The following is a 20,755-nucleotide window of genomic DNA, read 5'->3' on the forward strand; positions in this document are numbered from 1 at the left end:
TGCTAGAGTGAGACCAGCTACCAGCGCTTTACGAGGAGGAAAGAGTAGACCGAGGAAGGAGGAAGTGTAGAATGTGGGACTGCATCCGCCTGTCGTCTTTTGTCCCCTCAAACAGGGTTTCAGGACTTGCACTAACTAGTTCATCCGGGGTTCACCTTCCTCTTTTGAGTTTATTCCAGTTTCTAGAAATTCAGTCTGACTGTTCTGACCAGCGATAGAGCCTCTCACTCCCTACTGCTGCCCACTCGATGGAACACACAGAAGGCCTTGCCCTGCCCCTCATTCCCACTGCCTACTCCTCAAACAGCGGATGAGGACGATCATCAGAGATACCCTGGAGTCCATGGCTCAGGAGCTCCTGATGACCAACTGCATGTGTAGTTCAGGGACAAGAGTCAGAGAAGTAGCTTAGCTAGTTTATAGCAAAACAAAACACCTAGGGCTTACCCTGCAGCACAAGACGGCCTCAGACTTGTGACCCTCCAGCCTCAGCCTCCTGAGTGCTGGGATTACAAGTATATATTGTCACTCCCTAACTTTTGCGGGGCAGGCTTTAAACTAGACGGTAGAATACTTCCTTGAAATTGGTCTAATAGGCCAAGGTGTCCCACTCTGAATTCCTTCTTGCAAAAGGCTGAGTGGGTCCCACATCTGCTCTCCATCTCCACAAAGAATTGCCTGTTTTCATCTTCTGCGAACAAGTCCCGTGGGACAGAGGTACGCAACTCCACGGCAGAATGCGTGCTTAACATGCAGATGTGTCTCAGTTCTGTCACACACCCCCAGTCCTCTGTGACAGTGTTCACCACATGCTTCCGCAGTTCAGCTTCCCCCACTGCCCTTTGGAAGGAGTGTGCCCACCTTGGTGAGAGCTTGAGGCATCAAGCTAGGCCACTCCTGCAGAGCTGCCATGAACCGTTTACCGAGTATTAGCTGTGATAAAATAAAATGGATTTTGTGATATCTGTTTATTCTGCCTTTGTGTCATAATTGAAAGTTTTTGTTAAGCCAAATGGTTGCATTTCAGAACTTTAAGGAGAGCTTCCACACCAGTGGCCAGTCTAGGGCAAACACTGTCTTAGCACTAGTCAGCGGCCTGGTTTTCCCGCTCGCACAACTAAAGCATGCTCAAAATGATGCAGCATCACACACCAAGGGTGTCTCCCCTCCTTCCTGGACAACCCCGAATCTAGGGTTGATGACTTGCTGTAAAAATAACCCTTTGGTTTCACCACACAAAGCCACAGAGGCACGGTGGTAAAGTGCTGTCCCTGCCCTCTACAAACTTACAGTCTGAAGGATGTGCTCACTTTCTGTCACCGTGACAGATATCAGGTATGCCAACCTACAAGAAAGAATGATTCCCACTATAGAAGTGTTCCACCTGTGGTCACATGACTCATGACCTTTGGCCTGTATCGAGGCAGGTACTTCATCGTGGAATCAAAGGGAGAATCCCCTCAGAGCCTTTCACCAGGCCCCATCTTGTTGCATGGCTCCCAACAGCCAAAGGTCCGGGGGTCCTTAAGACATGGGCCTTTGGGGGATCCATATCCAACTGAAGGCACATTAGTTCCTGTGACCAGAAGAGGTGTTTTGTATGTCCAGAGGAGGTCTAACTCAGGACCAGTGAAGGATTCCCCAAGTCTCAATGCCAGTTTCCACACTGGGTTTGGTGGCTCTCACTCTCTACCATGTGAGTCTCATACACTTTTATCTTCTCAAGGTGAGCAAAGGGGAAGAACATTAGGAAGCAGGTCAAAGACAGACACAGGACATCCCAATCCAGGGACCGCAGCTGTGTTCATGTCTCAGCTACATCATCAGCGCCGGTCACATGGTAAAGGCCACCCAGTAAACCCTAAGGCACACAAACCAAGAGTCCCAGCAAGCTGAGCTAGAGGTTTCGCCTGCTGTGACTTCTCCCTGCCACATGGTGCCACTGTTAGCAGATGGCCCTGTGGCTTAGCTTCCACAGATCTCAAATGATCATGCCTAGCTTTCCATGGTCATATTTCTCATAGGTTAGTGCCCTTGTCTCTCTTTCAGAGTTAAGCTTTTTGTTTTTGTTTCTTAGACATGTAACCCTGGCTGGCCTGGAACGTGCTACGTAGACCAGGCTGGTCTTGAATACACAAAGATGTACCTGTCTCTGCCTCCTGAGTACTGGCATTAAAGGGGTATGCCATCACACCTGGTGCAAAAGCCTATCGTTGAAAACCCAAAAAGGTAATTGTTAACAATATTGACACTAAGCAGGGCAGTGGTGGCGCACACCTTTAATCCCAGCACTCGGGAGGCAGAGGCAGGCGGATCTCTGTGAATTTGAGGGCAGCCTGGTCTACAGAGTGAGTTCCAGTACAGGCCCCACTCCAAAGCTACAGAGAAACCCTGTCTTTAACTCCCCTCCCCCCAAAAAACCTCAAACCAAACCAACAAACCAAACAACCAAAAAACACCAACCAATGTTGACACTATTCCATCAAAACAAAGGTTAAAAAAATCCTGCTAGAACTCCAGTCCTTTACAAAACCTCAGGCTTGAGACCAGGGGATCCCTGGGAAGGCTATACATGTACAGTATCCCAATTAATTTAACTTGGAGCTGGAGAGATGCCTCAAAGGTTAAGAGCATTGCCTGCTCTTCCAGAGGTCCTGAGTTCAATTCCCAGCAACTACATAGTGGCTCACAACTATCTATAATAAGGTCTGATGTAGACAGAACACTCTTCATATAACAAATCTTTACAAAAACAATTTAACCGTTAACTTGAATCAGCTTTAGGTCACCTGAGCAGAGTCACAACTGAGGGATTTCCCAGTTAGGTTGGCCTGTGGGTGTGTCTTGGGAGGTGGGGGATATTATTTGACTATTTATTAATGCAGGGAGGCCCAGCCCACCATGGGTGGTGCCATTCCCCGGGTAGGTGATTCTAGCCTGCATAAGAAAACTAGCTAAACACAAGCCCGAGAGCAAGCCAGCATGCAGCGTTCTGCCATGGGGTCTTTGCTTGAGCTCCGGCCCTGACTTTCCCCAATAATGCACTGAGACCTATGTGCCCAAAGAATCCCTTTCCTCCCCTGAGCTACTTTTCTGTCAGAGGTTTATCACAGCAACAGAATGGAGACAGAACACCCAGCGGCTGAAAACTGTCCCCTGACTCTTGACTAAAGGTGTATTCGATCCTGCCTTGTCCTGAGTGAGCTCTTAGCCAAGTGGACATGTGGGGAGGAGGTGGTTGCATGGTGATCAATGAAAGAAATTGTAGCACTTGTATTAACCCTGCAGGACAAGCCAAGGAAGGTATGGAAAGATTATGACCATGCTAAACAGCTTCATGCTTTAGGAATGAGAATCCACCTGCCAGTACAAATCGAAAGGCCTTAATTACTTTCCTTAACCCGGTATCTTACCATATTTTTAAAAATATGTGTGTATTTTCTGGAGAAAGTCTTCCTATGTAGCCCAGGCTGGCCTCAAACTCACTATCTTACACCCTAGAATGACAGCCATTTCAACTCAGGGTCACCTCTAGCGCCTGTGGTCCTTCTGGTCAGAAAGCTCATCCTGGCTTTTTGTTTTGTTTTGTTTTTCTTTTTTCAGTTTTTCAAGACAAGGTTTCTCTATGTAGCCCTGGCTGTCCTGGAATTGGCTCTGTAGACCAGGCTGGCCCCAAATCTACCTCCTGGTTTTTATGGTGCACCTGGCCAGGCTGTTCCCAGGGGTCAGAGTAGGAGGACTAGAGAAGACATAACCTTATGTTACTGAAGGCTAGGAGACCAGGGGAAAGACACACACGCTACTCTTAGTGGGTAACAGCTTATGGATGAAAGTCCAGGCACTTATCTACCCCTGTCCCTGTGTGTCCTTGACTAACTCCTCACCATCCTTCTCAAAAATGCATTGCATGCTTTGCAATTGTTACTCTGTGTTCATTAACTGACACATCCCTGCTTCAATCAGAATAGTTTGATTGAATAAGTTGTTTGGGGGTTTTCAGCTCAGAGAAGCCAAGGTACAATGTTGTCCACTGTTCTGAATCTGAATCCAGCTGCCACCTGAGTTTGACACCAACAAGACCAGTTATCTACCTAAGGGACATTGGTGGCATAGTTAGAAGAAGAAGGGAAAAAAAAAGCTTGGAATGACAGAACTGTGGTTGGAGGGTCTGAGGGTCACAGCGGACTCGCGTTCCAGGATAGTTTTCCATCTGTATTCGCTTCCAGTGTTTGAGAATTCCATTTCACATATAGTCTGGATGTCCCTACCTCAGAGGGTTCTAGAGACCTATTTCCCCATGGCAAATAGTGACAAGGTCAGAGGAGCCCACATTTAGCTAGGCCCTCAGTTCTCCATGTGGCACAGGTCCTACTCCCCCATGATGCAGCCCTCCCTCACGAGGAAGCCTGGTGCCTATTGTGACTTACCCACTCAGCGAGCTTACATCATCTGTTTTTCTATCTGGGACCTATTGTGTGTGTGTGTGTGTGTGTGTGTGTGTGTGTGTGTGTGTGTGTGTGTGTGTTTGTGAGTACAGTACAAATGTATATGCGAGTTTATATAGACAAGAGGACAATTTCAGCTGCCATTCCTGAGGCACCGTAGACCTTGCTTTTTGAGACAGGGGCTCTCACTGGCCTGGAATTCACAGTTTCTGCCTCCTGGGTACTGGAGTTGATAATCGCATGCACTCAGGTTTGTTGTTTTTGTTTTCTAATGTAGATTTTGGAAATTGAACTCAGGTCCTCATGCTTGCAATCCAAACACCACCCTACCTCAGTCCTACCTGGTACCCACTGGAATCACTAAGACAACCTTCCTCTTAGAATCTCTCTTTCATCCCCTTACCCAATTCAGAATTCAGACCTGCTGGTTCCGGTTGTTCCAAGCCCATTTCTTTTGTTTTTGTTTAAGACAAAGCCTTGCTATATGGACTGAGCTAGTCTGTATCTCGATGTGTAGACCAGACTGGCTTCAGACTCACAGCAAACCTACTACCTCAGCCTCTTAAATGTCCGGATTACAGTTGGGTGCCACGTGCCCAGTGCGTAAACTCGTTTTTGAATCGCCTCCATTTTGCATGGGTAGTAGATGCAAATGAAAACCTGTCTTCAGATTGATTCAGATTGACAGTTGTTCTGTGACTTCACTCAAGTTTTCTCTCTTGCAGATGCTTTCCTTGTGTACCTCTGTCTCATTTCCATTCCCTCCTAATCTTAGGGGCTGTTCGGAATTCCTGATTCTGGCCAGAGGAAAGGGGAATACTTCTGAGTACTTCATGGGGGTGACCAACGACCTTGTCGGCTTGTGCCCATCCAGAGAGCTGGGATTTTGACTGTGGAGTGGGAGCAGGCTCACCACGTAATAGGGAAAGTGATGTATTGACTCTATTCGGCCTAGGGACAGTCAGGACTGCTCTTCCAGCAGCCCACGGGCAGGTTGGCTTCTAGGACTCTTTGACACCATCCCTCCCTCCCACAATAGAAGTACATGTAGCCAAGCAATATGATGCATCTTAATTTTATTAGGATGAAGCATAGGGATGGGCAGTCGCCAGGGTAAAGGCAGGCACTTGGAGAGTACAGCAGAGACGCTGTAGTATGCTGCTAGAAGGCACAGCTGCTTTCCACAAAGCGACGGCACTTCATGACCCTCAGGTAGGTCTCAGCCTTGTGCAGGTCCTTCTTAAAGCAGGAGAGCAACCCGTAGTTTTTGAGCAGAGCGTCATCACTGCGCATGTTGGTGTCAAACTTGTCATAGGTTTGCTTGAGGATCTGCCCAACACGAGGGCTGCCATCTTCCAGCTCCTGCAGTGGGAAGGAAGAAGAGAGGCAGAGGAGTCTTGGGAGCTGTGCCCTTCCCAACTCCAGGACCTAGAGAAAGACCTAGAAACTTCATAAGGGGAAATGAGTAAGATGTCTTCTCAAGGGTCAAGGCCTGGTGGGTAAACTGAGTACAGCAGTGAGCCCCCAGCTAGGTTCCAGGCAGAGGCAAAGGACAGTGCGGCCCACCCCAGGCCATCCTCACCTGCATAAGAGCCTGGATGCCCTCTTCCAGGTCCTTCAGCTTCTCATAGACACGGTCTGAGGTTCCGAACATCAGGCTGTTGGTGAAGATCCTACTGAGGAACTGCACGGGTCCCAGCCACGACTGGATGAGCAGCAGCGAGAAGTGAAGTAATTCCATGTCCTGAGAAGAAAGGGTAGGGGAAGCGCATTGCCCAGTGACCTCTTCCTGGGACTCCACGGGAGAAGGGGATCCCTGGCCGGGGGTGCAGTTAGGGTTATTCGTGGGGAAGAGGGGATCTGTGCAGACAAAACCACTCACGGTTCTCTGTTGGGCCTCCTCCTTGCCTGTGGGGGCTGGGATGGTCTCTGAGAAGCAGAAAGCAGCCTGGGCATTCTGGATGGAGTAGCGCTGTCCCTCAGGGATGTAGGCACGCTCCTGGAGGAAGAGCAGTCACTGAGGTTGAGCTTGTAGCTCGCCGTCATCACTACCTTACAGAGGACCCACTCCGTTATGGTTCATCTTGTCAGCATTGGCTGAGGACCCTGACCCTCCAGCTTCCTCCTATGACTCCCCACTGTCTGGGAGCAGGGGTTTGCCCCTCTCTGCTTCCATAATCAGGTAGGTGCCCATCTCTGAGGAACTTACAAACTCTTTGTAGGTGTCAGCAGCCAGCTGGTGCAGATGTTGGGCTCGGAGCACAGCATTGGCAAACAGACTGGACAAGGGCATGGCAGGGAAAGCAGCAGCCTCCCGAGGCCAGAGCAGGCAGAGCAGGGTGCAGGTCAGGAGCCAGGAGGTCCGAGAGGCTAGGCAGGAGGGCAGAAAGACTGAGAGCGATGGCCAGTCTCTCCCACTCCCCTCAGAGACCCAGAGTGCTCCCAACATGGGCAGAAGTTGGGAGCACTCACTTTAGAAGCCTCAAATCCATCTTCAGGGCCCTTTGGTCCACACCACACCCAGCAGAATTCAAGGATGCTTACCTGCAGCCATTGCCATGAAGGGATCTGTCCACAAGACCCTGAGCAGTTTAGGATCTGGTCTCTAGGATCCTGATCTCAGTCCAGTGCATGGCCTTTTTATACCCTACCTGTTTTCCCCAACTCCAAAGCCCCTGCCTTTTTCCTATACATTTATTCATGGGTCAGGGGCCACCTCACAGCTTGTTCTGATGGATAATTTAGCGGTCCCTCCCGCTCACCGTGTTCCCACTCCTCTCCTGCGGTCATGTCCCCGGTCTTATCTTCCCATTGCCGCCTTTGCCGGGTTTGTGAGCATTGGTTATGCAAGATCTCAGCTACAGAGACCACCCAATGCGTCTTGTGGAAAATATGTGGAGTCCAGGGCCAGGGTACTCTGGCAGGGCGCTGGTGTGTTGTTCACTGGGATGCAGGGTAACAGAGCCCTTCCAAGGAAGCATTGTCCCCATCGATGTTTCTTTTTAAATTGCGTTCGTGTGTGTGTGTGTGTGTGTGTGTGTGTGTGTGTGTGCGTGCGTGTGTGTGTGTAGGTATCAGAAGATAACTGAAATTGATTCTGTCTTTCCATCATGTGGGTCCCAGGGATTGAACTCTGGTACTCAGGAGGCTTGGCTGCAGGTGTCTTTACCTCCTGGGCCTTTTTTTGGGGGGGCAGTCTTGGAGCCTGTCCTGGAACTGGCTCTTGTAGACCAGGCTGGCCTTGAACTCACAGAGATCCACCTGCCTCTGCCTCCCGAGTGCTGTGTTCTTTTCTTCTTGAGTGCATGGTTCCCTAAATCCACAACAAAAAAAACACATGTGCTGGATTTATAGAGATGGTTTGTATGTTAAGAGGGCTTGATGTTCTACCAGAGGACCTGCATTTGGTTCCCAGCACCCAAGTCAGGTGTGCCATAACCACCTGCAACTCCAGCTCCAGGGAATCTGGCGCCATCTTCCGGCCTCCATGAGCACTCACATACGTGTGGCATAGACTCACACATATGCACACCAATAAAAGTAAAAATAACCTTTCAAAACAAAAAGAGAGGCAGTGGCACATGCCTTTAATCCCAGCACTCTGGAGGCAGATGAAGGCACATCTCTGAGTTCCAGCCTGGTCTACAGAGCAATTCTAGGGCAGCCAGGGCTACACAGAGAAAACCTGTCTCAAAAACAACAACAAATGAGAAAGAGGGAGAGAGAGAGAGGCAGGGAGGGAGGGACGGAGAGAGAATGTGTGTGTTGGGAAAGGTGGGGACCTCTTCCCGGATCAGACACAGGCTGGTGGAGGGCGGCAGTTGGGTATAGTGCTAACACTGACCACTAGAGGGTACCGACCGCACACAGCACATTGCCCTCCCACCAACTCTAAGGTGCCCCTTAGGTCTGTGATGCAAAGGACCCAAACTTGAGGTCTTGCCCCTGCTCCTTGGACCTGCCATGGAGCTGTAAGCCAAGAAGCAAAGCTCTTGCAAACAGACGTGGACTTCAAGTTCTTCCCTTGCAGCCCTGAAGCCTCGGGGCACCTCAAAGTTCAGAAAGCCCTTGCTGGTTTTGAGCCTTCTGGCAGCGCTGGCAGTCTGGGTCTGCACTCTGAAAGAAACCAACCCATTCACTGTAGCAACCCGCTCCTTAGCTCTGTCAAGAGCTTATCAGGAGGCAAAGGACTTTCTCCCATTTGGTCCCGCCAAAGTCTTGGGAATGTGGTGTAACCATCAAACCCATTTTTTCATTTCAGAGGGAGGGACTGAGTTTGAGGGTCTGAAAGACCCACTTCAAGAGCCGGTTGGTTCTGAGGATGGACACAGCAGTTCCTCGGCCTTGCAGTTCCCACGTTCCAAGCTCCTTTATTCCTAGCACCTGTGTGAGATCACCCAGGTATTTTAGCTTCTGAATCCTTCTGAGTGCTGGGTCTCACCCCTAAACGCAAGGCTGCCTTTGTTTTCCCTGTCAATTCCCCGGGTGAAAATTTCCCAGAAGCGTGGGGTGCATATGGGGAAGCTTACACCAGGACAAAGCCAGGGCTGAAGAGGGCTGGACTGTGTCAGCATGTGGACCTCATCAGGATCGAGTTCCCAGCACTCCAGTGCCTAAATCTCCTACCTTTGGATCTCAGGATGTTTAACGTTTGATCCAGCAGGAAAACACATAAGCAAGCAAACCTCTAGAAGTAGTTGCTTGTGATATCATTAAAAAACTGAGTCCCTAGGAACCAGGCGGTGGCACACACCTTTAATCTCAGCACTCGGGGGCAGAGATAGGTGGATCTCTGTAAGTTTGAAACCAGCCTGGTCTACAGAGTTCCAGGCCAGCTAAGGCTGCACAGAGAGACCCTGTCTTGAAAAAAGAAAAAGAAAAGAAAGAAAGGAAAAAAAAAAAAAAAAAAAAAAAGGAAAATCATGTCCCTGAGGTCTACAGTGTGAATGCTGGGGCCTCTACACTTCTCCTCCTTGAGGACCATAAGATACAGTCCCTTAACATCTCCCTGATTCATCACTCTGGCAGGGGAGGGGGCTGCTGCTAGGACCTTAGGGACTGTTCCAGGCAGGTCTGGGGAGGGAAGGCTGCAGGGGATGACTGCAGATACAGGCTCTAAGAAAGAAGGTACCACAGAGAAAGGAAGAACACAATTTTCTCTCCTCCTTCCAACTCTCCCAAAGAGGAGGAGCTAGATGAATAGTGGAGGATGGTCCTCAAGCCTTCTGTCTCCACTGCTATCCTCCCCCAGTATCTCCTGGAAGAGGGGTAATTGACATCTTCTCTTGCCACCTCAGAACTTGAGTTGCCCAGGGGACTTTGGGAACTCCTGGGGATATACATCTTTATAGAACGTTAGTATGGTAAGCTCTAGGCCCAGGAGGATAAGCTGAAGACAAATCTGAGGTCATAGGGGTTGGTGATCTTTTCTCTAGTCTGGACCACTTTAGGACCTTTGGTGACAGAGACCAACACAAGAATTCACTGCTTCTGAAGCTAAGCTTCGCCCTAACACAGTGTTTGTTCAATTCTTCTGGAAAGTTGCCCAGTCTTACCACTGAGACCACAGAATCCTTCAGGGTCAGAGACTGCCAAACAATGGCCTCTGCAGGGCTCATGGGGGAGAGACTGTGACCAGAATCTCTGATTCCAACCTCCAGAAGTTCAAGATGACATCTCTAAGAAATATCCATTTTAATCTCTATGAGTTCAAGGACAGCCTGGTCTATAGGACAGCCAAAACCACACAGAGACACCTGCCTCAAAACAAACAAACAAACAAACAAACAAAAGAAATACCTGTGTTAGCACCAGAGAGATGGTTTGGTCAGTAAAGCATTCACAAGTGTGAGGACCTGAGCCCAGATCCCCAGCAGCCGGCCTTTATAAGGCAGGGCATGGCGGTGCACACCTATAACCCGGGTGCTAGAGGAGCAGGCTTCCTGGGGCTGTTCTAGCTGGATCTCTGAGGTTCAGAGAAGGTTTCTTTACCTTCTTTCTTTCTTTTTCCTTTTTGTTTTTAGTTTTTTGAGACAGGGTTTCTCTGTGTAGCTTTGGAGCATCTCCTGGAACTCACTCTGTAGGCGTGGGTGGCCTTGAACTCATGGAGCTCTGCCAGCCAAGTGCTGGGATTAAAGATGTGAGCCATCACTGCCTGGCCAAGGTTCCCTTTACTAAAAACAAGGTGAACTCCTCAGCAGTTCAGAGCATGCACCCACATAGGTCAGCTCACAAGAGCTTGTAACTATAGTTTCAGGGGACCCAATACCCTCATATGGTCCCCACGTTCACACAAACTATGTGTACACACACACACACACACACACACACACACACACACACACACAACACAAAACAGGGCAGACAGTTGCTTGAGAAACCATCTGTTGACTTCTGGCTTCTGCACACATTTGCACACAGGTGCACACACTCATACACAGATATGAACTGATACAGACATACACCAAGGACAGCCCTTATAGTTTGGAGTCCATGGATGTCTTTGTTTGGACGCCCTATGTGCGTCCAGACTTGACTGCCTCTGGGCTTTCCTGTATGTACCACAGAAAGCCACTGATCTTCTCCTGAGCCTAAAGTGGCCTCTCCTATGCTCCCAGGGTTCAAGTCTATGGTGGTAATGGTCTCACTGTTCTCATCCTGGTTGTAGATGACCTCAGCAGGATTAGGGGTATGCCTGCACACTCCTCACTGGCAATCTGAAGCACACCCTTCCCCCTTCTTGCTCTGCCCTCCTCTGGAGGTCAGAGTTGGTTACTACATTTGATGTGGCTTCTGAATTGTTTATATCCGGTTTAAACATATACATGACATAAATATATATTCATATAGTACATAAGAATGCATATATATTCTTGTTCAGGCTCCCCTGGAACTCACTGTGTAGCCCAGGCTGGCCTCGAACTCATGGCCTTCCTGTCTCAGCCTCCTGAGTGCCGAGCTTCCAAGTGTACAACTTCCCCTAATCCAGCTAGTACATGGGTCTTAGCACTACTGATCACTAACTCTATTATAGAGTCACAATGTTTAGACTCTAAAGCTGAGAGCATATTATTTGGGGATTCCCAAGGGCCTTTCCAGGGGAGGTGTGTTTCTGAAGATCCACCATGTGCCAGGAATTGTACTAGACCATAGGACATGTGTGTCTCATTTGAGAGCTAAGGACACTGAGAGACAGACTGCCTGCGTCTTGCAGTTCCTAAGGGATGACATGGCACAGGACCTTCCTCATTACATAGCAAGCCCCCACACAGATGTTCAGTGAGGGTGGGAGGAATTGAATGCAAAGGAATTGAATGGGGGCATCCACAGAGGCTAAGAAAAGTCGTAGCAAGAAAACAACCCGATGTGGCCTGACTTATTGAACCAAATCATATCATCCTGCATATTTGTATTGCACGTTTCAGTGTGCTTCGCGGTTTCACTTCCTGTATCTTCTTGGACCCTAGAGTTTTCCCCACGATGCAACAGAAGGCTCTGAGTAGAGGGAGGGGCTTAGAGGGCTGGGGGATGGCTGTGCAGGTACCTCTGTGTGTCAGTGGCATATTGTTGATGCCTGGGGATAATCCATGAATATCTATAACTGGGCGTCCTAAGGAACCCAGACAGAGACTTACTGGAAAAGACTGGAGTAGAGAGATAACCTCAGTCAGTAAAGTGTTTGCCTTGCGAGCACAAGGACCTCGGTTAGAGTCCTCAACACCTGTGTTGAAAAAATACAAGTCAGGTGAGTGGATTACCCTTGAAATCCTAGTTCTGGGGAGACAGAGACTCTTGGGTACATGGGAACATGGGGACAGCGAGCCGGCCATCTTTGCTGACTCAGCCAGTTCCGGGCCAGTCAGAGATCCTGTTGGAAAATAAAAAAAAAAAAAAAAAAAGAAAGTGGATGATGTCTGAGGAATAACACTATCCAAAGTTGTTCTCGGTACACCATACACACAAATATGTACGTGTATACTTACACATACCTGTGTACCCACACCCACACCCACATGCACAATACATACATAAACACAGTCACAGAAGAGTAGAGAAGTCTGGGTGCTTTCCCTGAGTGCCCTCAGTAACTTGCTCGCTCCTGTCATCTTGTCCTATGGCTATTTGTGATTATCTTATACCATTGCCTCACTGTATCTTTGAGGTGGGATTCCTGCCTTTCTTTTATTCATTCCCCATCCTGCCATACTTGTCTTGCTGAGACAAGGGTCTTCCTCTGTAGCCCAGCTTGGGCCAAACTCTCTATCCTCCTGCCTCAGTCCCTGAGTGCTAGGATTGCAGGTAGGTGCCTGCATTCAGCAAGTGCGGGCAGTCCCAGCTGGGCATACCTCTATGAACAAAAAACACCATCTCTTCTCTTCACTGGGTGGAGAACCAGCCACGCCATGGAGGGATTGGGCAAACTGGTATAGTACTGACCAAGCACCCAGACCTACCTGTTCATAGGAATAAAGGCTTGGGCAAACAAAACCAAGGGGGGATGGTCAGGAAACCAGCCGGGGTTCAAAGGACCAACCAGCTACAAATAGCAAGTAGACATGTCAGGTCTAGACGTCCCCTTACTAAAACTAAAACACCCCTTTCGCTTTTCTATTGTTGTTGTTGTTTTTTGCTGGGTTGTTTTGGTTTTTTTGATTTTTGTTGTTGCTTTTTTGAGACAGGGTCTCACGATATAGTCCAACTGTCCTTGATCTTTCAGCGATACTCTTGCCTCAGCCTCCCAAGTGTTGGGAGTCCAGCTGTGAGCCGCTGTGCCCAACTTTACGTTATTTTAAAATGACTGTACAGCAACATATACATGAAAACCTTAACTGAAAAAGTAGATAGGGCTACGTGCATGTGCGGATAAGAAGTCTCCATGAGCAGACCCACACTTGCTGAATCTGGACCCTAGTGGTGTCTGGCTTTCCGTCCTGCCGTGTAGACAGAGCTGGGTTAGATGGAAAGATGACATTTTTTAAAAATGTATTTTTATTTTAATTTGCTTTTTTGTTTATTTGTTTTGACAGCGTTTCACTCACTCTGTAGCTCAGGTTGGTTGGCTTCAGAATCACACACTTGGAAAGCTGGTCCTCCTGTCCCAGCTTTCCAAGTGCAGGGGGCGGGGGCTTACAGATGTAGGGCACCACACCGGGGTAAGCTGTTTTTAAAAAACAACCGTACTAGGATCAGTCAAAATGTTTTTTAAACAAACTGCTTTCTGATCCAGCTCAGAACTTAATGCCTGTTAATCTTTGTCCTCCCAGTCAGCTGTGTTTCCAAGGAAAGGCTTCTGGGTTGTGGAAGGCACCTTCAGCTCAAGGTCGATGTTTCAGTAATGACACAGTACTGGGAGATGTCGGCGGGGTCATAGTGGGGGTGGGGCAGCTCCAAGGCTCCGCAAACATCCAGAAATGCCCCCAGTCTGAAGTGGACTAAAAAGAGAAGACAGAATCTGGGAATCCCAGTGTTCCCCGGCTGGCTTTTGAGGCCCTGTCCACACAGAGGTGGCAGCTAGAGGGTGAGAACTACCTGCTGTTCCTACCCGAGCAGGGGGTGGCTTCTTGTACCTTGTTTTTCTCTCATGTCTGATTTTGCTGGAAAAACACCCAGAGCCATGGGTGACATGGCCCCAGCCCAGGCAGCACCTGCATTGAGAGGGCCGGAAGTCAAGCAGAGCGGAGGAGGAACCATTCTGTGTTTAAAAAGGGCCCCGAGGGGCCTGGCTGGATTCCCCCAGTGGGCGATGGGGCATGTGCCCACCAAGGGCCACCCACCACGGCCGCAGTCTGCAATACGGAATCTGGTCCAGGCCACGTTAAGAAGGGAGTGCTTCGGACCTTGTGATAAATTAGCTTTATAAAGGTCTTCAAAACAGCTAATGGCAGCGGGTGGGGTGGTGGTGCAAGCAGGGCTGTGGTGGCCTGTGCCTTTAATCCCAGCACTTGAGAGGCAGAGGCAGGTGGATCACTGTGAGTTTGAGGCCAGAGGCTCTACAGAGCAAGTGCCAGGACAGCCAGGGCTATACAGAGAAGCCTTGTCTTGAAGAAAAAACAAAACAAAACAAAACCAAAAAAACAAAACCAAAAAAAAAAAAAAAAAAAAAAAAAAAAAAAAAAGCCAGCTAATGGTGAGTGAAACTTTATACAGCTCCTTAAACAGCTGATGGTGTCTGGGGCTCTGTCCCCTAGCCCTTCTTCCTTACCTTCAGTTTTATAGCTGCCCCTGCTCCATGAATGAGGCGGTGGCGAAACAGTGGGCAGAACGGATCTTTGGATCACAAGTCCTGGTCCTGATCCTTGGTCACTTTTGCTGACCCTTTGAGTAATGGGACTAAGATTTACCTACCCCTCAACCACACAGGGACTGGAGAGATGGCTCAGTGGTTAAGAGCACTGGCCGCTCTAAAGGTCCTGAGTTCAATTCCCAACAACCATATGGTGACTCACAACCATCTGTAACTCCAGTTCCAGGGAATCTAATACCACCTCTCAAAAAGGACTTAAGCCATTTGGATGAAGGGGCCCTCCACACAAATTTGGGAATTCTCAAGAAGGTGTTTAATATTTATCTGTTGTGCTTTGGAATAGCTTTTGGCTATTCTGTTCTGTTTCCTGGCTTATACAAACTCAACATGTCTTAGAATTCATATAGAACGATACAAAGTTCCCACGTTTATAAATAGAAAAGTAAACAAAATTATTTTACGTGACATTAAAACTACTGGTAGCACACACCTTTAATTCTAGCACTCAGGACTCAGAGGCAGGCGGATCTCTTGTGAGTTCAAGGCCAGTTTGGTTCTACGGAGTGAGTTCCAGGACAGACAAGAATACATAATGAAATCTTGTCTCAAAAAAAAAAAAAAAAAATGGCTGAGGAGATGTCTTGTTTGGTAAGTGCTGGCCTTATAAACATGAAGACTTTTGTTCAATTCCAAGAACTCAGGTACAAAACCTTGACATGACAGGGTTTGCTTGTAATCCCAACATCCTTCCTCAGCGCAGGTAGGTGTGAGTCATCATGGCTTGAGCTGGATGGGATTTGTGAATCCCAGGTTACAGATAAAGCAACTGAAGTCTTAGATGGTCCTCACACTATTATGACCTAGCTAGTTTTCCACTACCTGTCTCAACTCTAGGGATCCAGGGACCCACCAGACAGACAGACTGACACCATGGGAGCTCCTGAAACGGAAAAACACCCCAAGGAGGACTCATCCATCAAAGCCAAGGAAGTTACTGTCCTGTGAGGTTGTCTGCTGAAGGGGGTACCCCCCTGCCCAAATGATGTTTTTGTCAACAAACATTTCAAGGTCCAGGGAGCCCCTGCTTCTGAAATAGGGTAGTCTTTCAGTAAAGTCAAGGCCTTCCCTGAACCAGGGAAGCCCCAAGCAGGGGGATATCCTTCTTAGAGGCGTAGTTAAGACTTCCTTACCCTGGCTAGCTGCCTGGTCCCTGGTGGAGGTAGGGGACAGAATTAGCCCTAGTATGCAAAACAGCAGGAAAGCAAGGGCTCCAGCTCAGTGATGGCAGATAGCAAAACAAGTTGGTTCCCTCTGGCAGCCCAGACCCAGCAGGATCAACAAGGCCCATCTCAACCAGCCTGGCCCAGAGTTCAGGGTCACTCTGTGCCAGGGACTCTGATCTGAAACGCCCCCACCCCCCACCCCAGGCACAAGTGCCATACCCATCTGTCCCACCCAGAGTCCTTGTGGGAGCTGTTGTTTTGGTCTTTCCCACATGCTGGCAGCTGTCCAGGGTAGAGATTTGCCTGCCTGAACCCACAGCAGAGTTGGCAGGGATGTGTTATGGGATCCACCAAGGGTCCATCAAGAGTTGAGCGCCATAGTGGAGACTGGCAGGGAGGCTTGGCTTTTACAGCTTCTCTGCCCGAGGCTTCCCAGATATTTAAGAGCTCCCCATTACTCACAGCAGCTACGTAGGTTAGGGCCTGATTTGTAAGGCCTTAAAGCCCAATGGGACACAGGTAAGGGTGCTTTCTTTTTCTGTGATACTGGGATCACCCTGACCAAAAGCCCTAACATTCACTATTCAAATCCCATTTAGGAATCAATCTTTCTCTTAAGACAGAGTTTCTCTGTGTAGCCCTGGCTGTCCTGGCACTCTATAGACCAGGCTGGCCTTGAACTCACAGAGATCCACCTGCCTCTGCCTCCCGAATCCTGGGATTAAAGTCTCATTCTCTCTCTCTCTCTCTCTCTCTCTCTCTCTCTCTCTCTCTCTCTCTCTCTCTCTGGTTTAGTGGAGACTAGCATGAAGCTATCCCTGTTCAGCAGAAGGGCGGGTTGAATCCTCTTTCTCCAGCAACTGTTCCAAGGGTAGGGGTGTGGTTGTGGGCCCCAGCTGGGCCTTCAGAGAGAAGAGTGTGAGGCCAGGACAATCATTTCCCCCACAGCTTTATAAGGCCATAGGTACCACACTCAGATGCCACAGAACTGCGCCACCCACCCAGTTCTAGAGATGGATGTCATGAACGCCTCATGTCAGACACATTGTTTATTCCACAGGAGGATGGGCTGTGGGCTAGGTGATCCCTGGGATGGGAGAGAGAAATGACTTTCTCGCAGGCCCTTCTGGTGCTAGTAGGAACCGTGGTCCTTCCTGGGCTCTCCAGGAAGCTAGTCTGCTCTGAGTCCATTTGCAGGTCCCCACAAGTCTCTGTTTCCTGTCGCAGACATGAGGACAGATCCTGCATGGTGCTTCTAGAAGCCTTGGGTCTAGTCTATCCCCAGAGAGCCCCCCACTCCATGTCACTGCCTTATTGTCCTTCTACCCCAGGCCTTTCAGCAAGAGCTGGGGACCAGGCAGGGCTGGAGAGAGATGTGGCATTGGTGGTCCAGCTTCAGATGCTGACTGGGGATCCAGGAAGGAAGGGTTGGGCTGTGAGCCAGGAAGTTTGGAAGCAGTGAGGCCCAGGAGTTGGGCAGGATGAGGGCGGCCCTCACTCCTGGCCTGGGTGTTCTCCGACAGACCACTTTACCTCCCCTGTCCGAAGAGTCACTATGTCTTCATAGGTGGCTGTCTGGTCAATGTTCAAGCCCTAGAAAGATGAATTGGAGCTCAGGTCTGGACCACATTGTGGCCATGCCAAAAGAGGGTGTGTCCACTGCAGCTCAGAGCTGCTAAGATACATGGTCCCTTACCTCGTAGGTGTGATCTTCCTCCATCCCTGCCTTGCCGTCGTCCTGCAGGAGGGACAGGGGAGAGGGGTTCAGTTTATAGTGTTAGGGTTCCCCATCCCTGTCCCCTGATGGGCCAAGGGTGTGAGTCTGGGTGAGGGAGAGGAAGGAGGAGTCTTCAAGAACAAACTAATAAATAAACAGTAAGCCAGTGGACAGGGGGTGGGGCCTGCTCAAGAGAGAAAGCTGCAGAGTCTGAGAAGCTGGAGACCCTGTCCATGTCTTGTCTGCCCCGTGCCCACCTCCTAGCATCCCCAGGGACCCCCCAGCTCCTGTGGGCACCTTGTCTAGTAGCAAGAAGATGGGCACAATGATGAAGACAATGATTAAAAGGGTCTGGATCATGATGATGCCATCCTTCAGTGTGTTCCGCCGCTTCAGTTGGTCCAAGGTGCTGAATCCTGGGGCAGGGAGACAGAGCATAAGGCTGGAGCTGAAGATTAAGTGTAGTGTGACCCTATGGACCCTCAGGACCTACTGCCCAGCAGCTCCCCTCAGAATTCTAGGGCCATAGCCACCTCCCCTTGTAGGCAGGCTGGGCTGGGGCGCGGGTGTGGATGGCTACATGGACACAAGTCTATCTTGCACACACCTAAGACTTTAAGTTCTGAGCCACAGCTCAAGACAGTATCCAAGTTGGCAGTGTTGCATTGTTGCTTGCAGAAGTAGATACCATTGTCCTCATACTGGATGCTTTGGATGGTGAGGGTGTAGAGAGAGTCATTCGAGGTCTTCGAGATACGTCCATCTTCTTCTAACAGCTCCTGGAGCTCTTGGTTCCCTTGCTTTCGGAACCAGGTCACGATGCCAGGGTATTCTGAGTAGCAATGAAGCTTCACCACTGAGTTCCGCTTTTTGGATACGTACCTTGGGTATTGATTGATCATGGAACAAGAGCTTCCTGTGGATACTAAGGCAAGGTTTAAAATCTGGCTTAGTGTCTTCCTGTTTGCCAACTTAGCCCACTATGGAAGACACTAACACAGTTTAGCCTGCCTCATGAGTCATATTTATGAGATAGACTGAAGACGGAGGTGTGGGGAAATAGACCACGTGAGAGGCCACATACTAAGCCACTATTCCACATGACTTCCTGATCAAACCTCTGTCCACTTGTCTTTCCTTTTTTCTTCCTTCCTTCCTTCCTTCCTTCCTTCCTTCCTTCCTTCCTTCCTTCTCTCTCTCTCTCTCTCTCTCTCTCTCTCTCTCTCTCTCTCTCTCTCTCTCTCGGCAGGGTTTCCCTGTGGCTTTGGAGGCTGTTTTGGAACTAGGTTTTGTAGACCAGGCTGGTCTTGAACTCCCAGAGATCCGCCTGCCCCTGCTTTCTGCATGCTGGGCTTAAAGGCGTGTGCCACCACTACCTGGCTCTCACTTGTCTTTTCTTAAGAAGTCTTCTGGAAGCTTCCCGTTGTTTCCATGTCCACTATAACTGCTAGATCCAGACCTCATCTGTAGGACAGCTCTCTTGGCCTTCTTGGTTACTTCAGCTCTTTCTTCTGGGCTTTCCTACACCAACCCCAAATTCTCAAGGGCTTCCCACTGTCCCCAGGGTGTCACCTGAGGCCCCCCTCCCTTACCCTCCACATTTCTTAGGGACCCACTCCTCTCCACATTCAGGCCTGAGAGGTTTGTTGGGTCTCAGCTACACAGACCCAGGCCTGAGTTCTTATGAGATCGCATCTAGTTGTCACGCTCTGATCCCCAACCCTGGCTCAGGTCCGGCCCTCAGTGGCCAGGACTGGAGCATACTAGCCTTGATGAGGGGTGACAGCTATCCATAAAGGAGCCTCGGTGAGAGGCCTTAGGTGTAGACATGGGGCTCCAGATGGGGAGCTCCAGGCAAAGATCCAGGACCACAGTGGCTAGCGTTGAACAGATACATTTACCCATGAGCTGATGGGCGAGGCAACTAACCTTGGAAATTCTGTGACAGGTCACTGGTTGCCAGTGCTGGTACAGGCTCACCTGGAGGGTGGGAGGAAGTGGGCAGGGCTAGGTCAGGCCTCTCTACCCTCAATTGATCGCCCCACCCTTACCCCCTCCACATTCCCAGAGCCACTTCCTCCTTCCAGGACTACAGCTTCAAGCCCCTCTAGCTCTCCCTGTCCCTGGACCACAGAGGCAGAAGTAAAGTGGGTGCTAGAAGCCTCGCTCCCAGCTCTCTTCTGCCTTCGACCCTCAGGTTGGCCCAGAGCTTCTGCAGATAAGGAGAAGAAAGCCACAGCTGGGAGGGCTAGCCCAGGCTTTCAAAGAGAGGACCATTCCTGGAACATGCTATCTTACGGGGACCAGCCAGCCGAGCTCTCAGGGCTTAGCTAGCTGGGAGCCACACGCTGTCCCCTCTTCCTCCCGGGCCTGGCTCTTCCAGGTCATAGCTGCCAACAAGATTAGCCCCTTGCATCCAGCTTGACCTGAAACTCTCCAGGCTGGAGAGCATCTGGGACCTCAGGCCCTGAGCCTTCCTTTAAGACCCACAAGCTGGGCATAGGACAGTCAGAGGAAGAAAGACAAGAAGCAGAGAGCAAAAGCAGGCGGTTGAGCAAGCAGGAGACTGAGCTGAGAGGCGGAATGAGTCGATAGGCCATTCTCACAGCTGGCAGGCACCGTACCTGAGAAAAGCAGCAGCAGGAACAAGAGCCAGCGGCAGGGCATGGAAGATGGCACCAGGGTGGCCATGGTCACTGCTCCTTCTCTGAGTCCAGGCCCGTCACCACTTAGGAGGTTTTTGGGAGAAACATGTAACCAACTGTATGTCAGCCTGGGCTGCAGCCTGTCTGCTCTCCGCCTCTTCCCCATCAGGCCCCTTCCTGCCATGCAAATTGAGACCCAGGGGAGGCACCATTCCTCTAGGGACCCACAGGGAGGGAGGCCTCATCAGCTGGCCTGCTGGGACTTGAAGGTGGCTCTGCCTGGACAACACAGCCTGGGGTTTTGAGAAACAGTGGAAAGTGTTTCTTTCTCTCTCTGCCCTACTCGAGGGTCATCCCCTGGGCCAGCTGGCCTCTGCTGAGGTTGCCATGCTCTGGAAGGGCAGCACTTGGTGCAATTAAATAAACACATAGCAATCCTCTGTATATCAGTGGTTCTCAACCTGTGGGTTGTGACCATCAGA

General features: G+C 49.9%; 2 protein-coding genes across 3 annotated transcripts; both read right to left on the reverse strand.

Annotated features, from left to right (window-relative positions):
- Window positions 1-5,568: 5,568 nt before the first annotated feature.
- Window positions 5,569-6,811, reverse strand: Gh1 (growth hormone 1). Its single transcript, XM_051179396.1, has 4 exons — window positions 6,655-6,811; window positions 6,328-6,444; window positions 6,028-6,189; window positions 5,569-5,807 (listed from the first exon to the last, which is right to left on the reverse strand). The coding sequence occupies exons 1-4, from the start codon at window positions 6,736-6,738 to the stop codon at window positions 5,607-5,609; spliced, it is 564 nt and encodes a 187-aa protein (XP_051035353.1). The 5' UTR covers window positions 6,739-6,811; the 3' UTR covers window positions 5,569-5,606.
- A 10,131-nt stretch (window positions 6,812-16,942) lies between these two features.
- On the reverse strand, window positions 16,943-20,432 carry Cd79b (CD79b molecule). 2 transcript variants are annotated; one of them, XM_051179373.1, is made up of 6 exons: window positions 20,253-20,432; window positions 19,558-19,608; window positions 18,236-18,544; window positions 17,926-18,044; window positions 17,608-17,649; window positions 16,943-17,504 (listed from the first exon to the last, which is right to left on the reverse strand). In XM_051179373.1, exons 1-6 carry the CDS (start codon window positions 20,317-20,319, stop codon window positions 17,406-17,408), a joined length of 687 nt encoding a protein of 228 aa, XP_051035330.1. In that variant the 5' UTR covers window positions 20,320-20,432; the 3' UTR covers window positions 16,943-17,405. The 2 variants fall into 2 exon arrangements, with proteins under 2 accessions (XP_051035330.1, XP_051035325.1); XM_051179368.1 differs by having other exon boundaries at window positions 18,236-18,553.
- Window positions 20,433-20,755: the final 323 nt, after the last annotated feature.

Source organism: Phodopus roborovskii, unplaced genomic scaffold (assembly GCF_943737965.1).
Source record: "Phodopus roborovskii unplaced genomic scaffold, PHOROB, whole genome shotgun sequence".
Taxonomy (NCBI): domain Eukaryota; kingdom Metazoa; phylum Chordata; class Mammalia; order Rodentia; family Cricetidae; genus Phodopus; species Phodopus roborovskii.